Source organism: Hordeum vulgare, chromosome 5H (genome assembly GCF_904849725.1).
Source record: "Hordeum vulgare subsp. vulgare chromosome 5H, MorexV3_pseudomolecules_assembly, whole genome shotgun sequence".
NCBI lineage: Eukaryota > Viridiplantae > Streptophyta > Magnoliopsida > Poales > Poaceae > Hordeum > Hordeum vulgare.
Genome location: NC_058522.1, coordinates 120,081,272 through 120,082,754, shown reverse-complemented (window position 1 = coordinate 120,082,754; position 1,483 = coordinate 120,081,272). Strand labels below are relative to the sequence as shown.

Below are 1,483 nucleotides of genomic sequence, written 5' to 3'. Positions count from 1 at the left end.
TATGCATGCCTTATTGGTCTTGAATGTAGACGGATTGTTTTACACATCCTAAAGATCCCAATCCTTATTGCATGGAGATAAAATAGGAGAATATGCACTGTGGGCATTAAAAGGAACATTTCCATACGAAGGAACTTCATTATTACATAGCCAAATCAAATGAAAATCATTATACATAAGTGAAGTCGACAAGAGAAACTGAGTCGCCGGAAGAAGCATGTCATCATAATACAAAAGATATTACTTTAATAAAGAAACAAAAAATGGTATGCAACCACAAAAATTTAAATAAACAAAACATTTTTAGACACCATAACAACAGCGACACCTATAGACGGAAGGGTGCACACTCACGGTGTCCCAGCTTTCTCGTTGAGGGCATTGGCACGTTCTAAGTACGTTTGAGCTTCATTCTTGAGGAGGACAGCCTTTTTGGGCGGGGCAGCAGCGGCCTCCTTCAGTTTATCGGCAGCCCACTTAACATATCCTATGGCTCCGGATTGATAGTTGCAAAAATGAATGCACTTTGGGCTGCAAACCTCTAGTTCTCCCTTGCAGCGCTTGATACATTTGTCCCAACAGAACTCTTCGGCAGTTGCCACTGGTGTTGATACCGCCGCTACCATCACGTCCAGGAGGAGAACGACACCAATTGTGTTCCCAGTATTCACCGCCATTCTGGACCTTGAGATTACTTCCTCGGGGTATGACTGGTTTAGAAGGAGGTTGTTGATGAGGAGATGATCGTTTATGGATGCTGTGCTAGCCATTGTGCGGTTAAATAGCATTCCTAGGAGAAGAAAGTGTGGCCATGAGAGATACATGGACAACCACACGTTGTAAGTGACATGCATGTCGATCTGTGTGCGCGGTACCCATTACCCCTTATTTTTACCCAAACACATATGGGTGCTAACTGATTGGCTAGAAAGTTTTATTTTCGATGGTACACGTAATTGTTACGAGGACTGCATAAACTGGGTCATACACAATAAATTTCTACTGATCTAGTTCTGACATAGCAATGCATCATGGAGGACCGCCAATAATTTTCTGTTGAAAACCATTCGAATATAAGTAGTGATTGTTCGATGGTACCATGCATGCATGCATGTGTTACAAAACAACAGGACCTGGGTTATGCATGCATAATCCCATCGAACTATAAAAGGATCAGAAATTACCTGTTAGTATTCTATGTGTTTGAATAACATGACATGGGCTGGGCTGTAGGGGAATGGTCGTAATATGTATGTACGAGAGGATGATTCCTCTCTAATATGAGTAGCTTAGAAAAAATTGTTTCTCTCTCAGCTCAATTGGTCTCGTCTCTCATGGCGTAACTTGTGGCTGATGTATAGTAAGCCAAATGAATTCTCAGAATCTTATGATGTGAATGAACTTTCTCGATGCAAAAGAATATTATATTATATAACTGTAAGCTTCAAGTGTTCCAGGTTTTCTTAGTGCCGCAACTCCTTCC

The 1,483-nt window shown here is 41.3% G+C and overlaps 1 protein-coding gene across 1 annotated transcript; it reads right to left on the bottom strand.

Moving 5' to 3' along the window:
* Positions 1-283: 283 nt before the first annotated feature.
* LOC123399604 lies at positions 284-734 on the bottom strand. Its single transcript, XM_045094002.1, has one exon. The coding sequence runs from the start codon at positions 675-677 to the stop codon at positions 351-353; it is 327 nt and encodes a 108-aa protein (XP_044949937.1). The 5' UTR covers positions 678-734; the 3' UTR covers positions 284-350.
* Between the last annotated feature and the right edge of the window lie 749 nt (positions 735-1,483).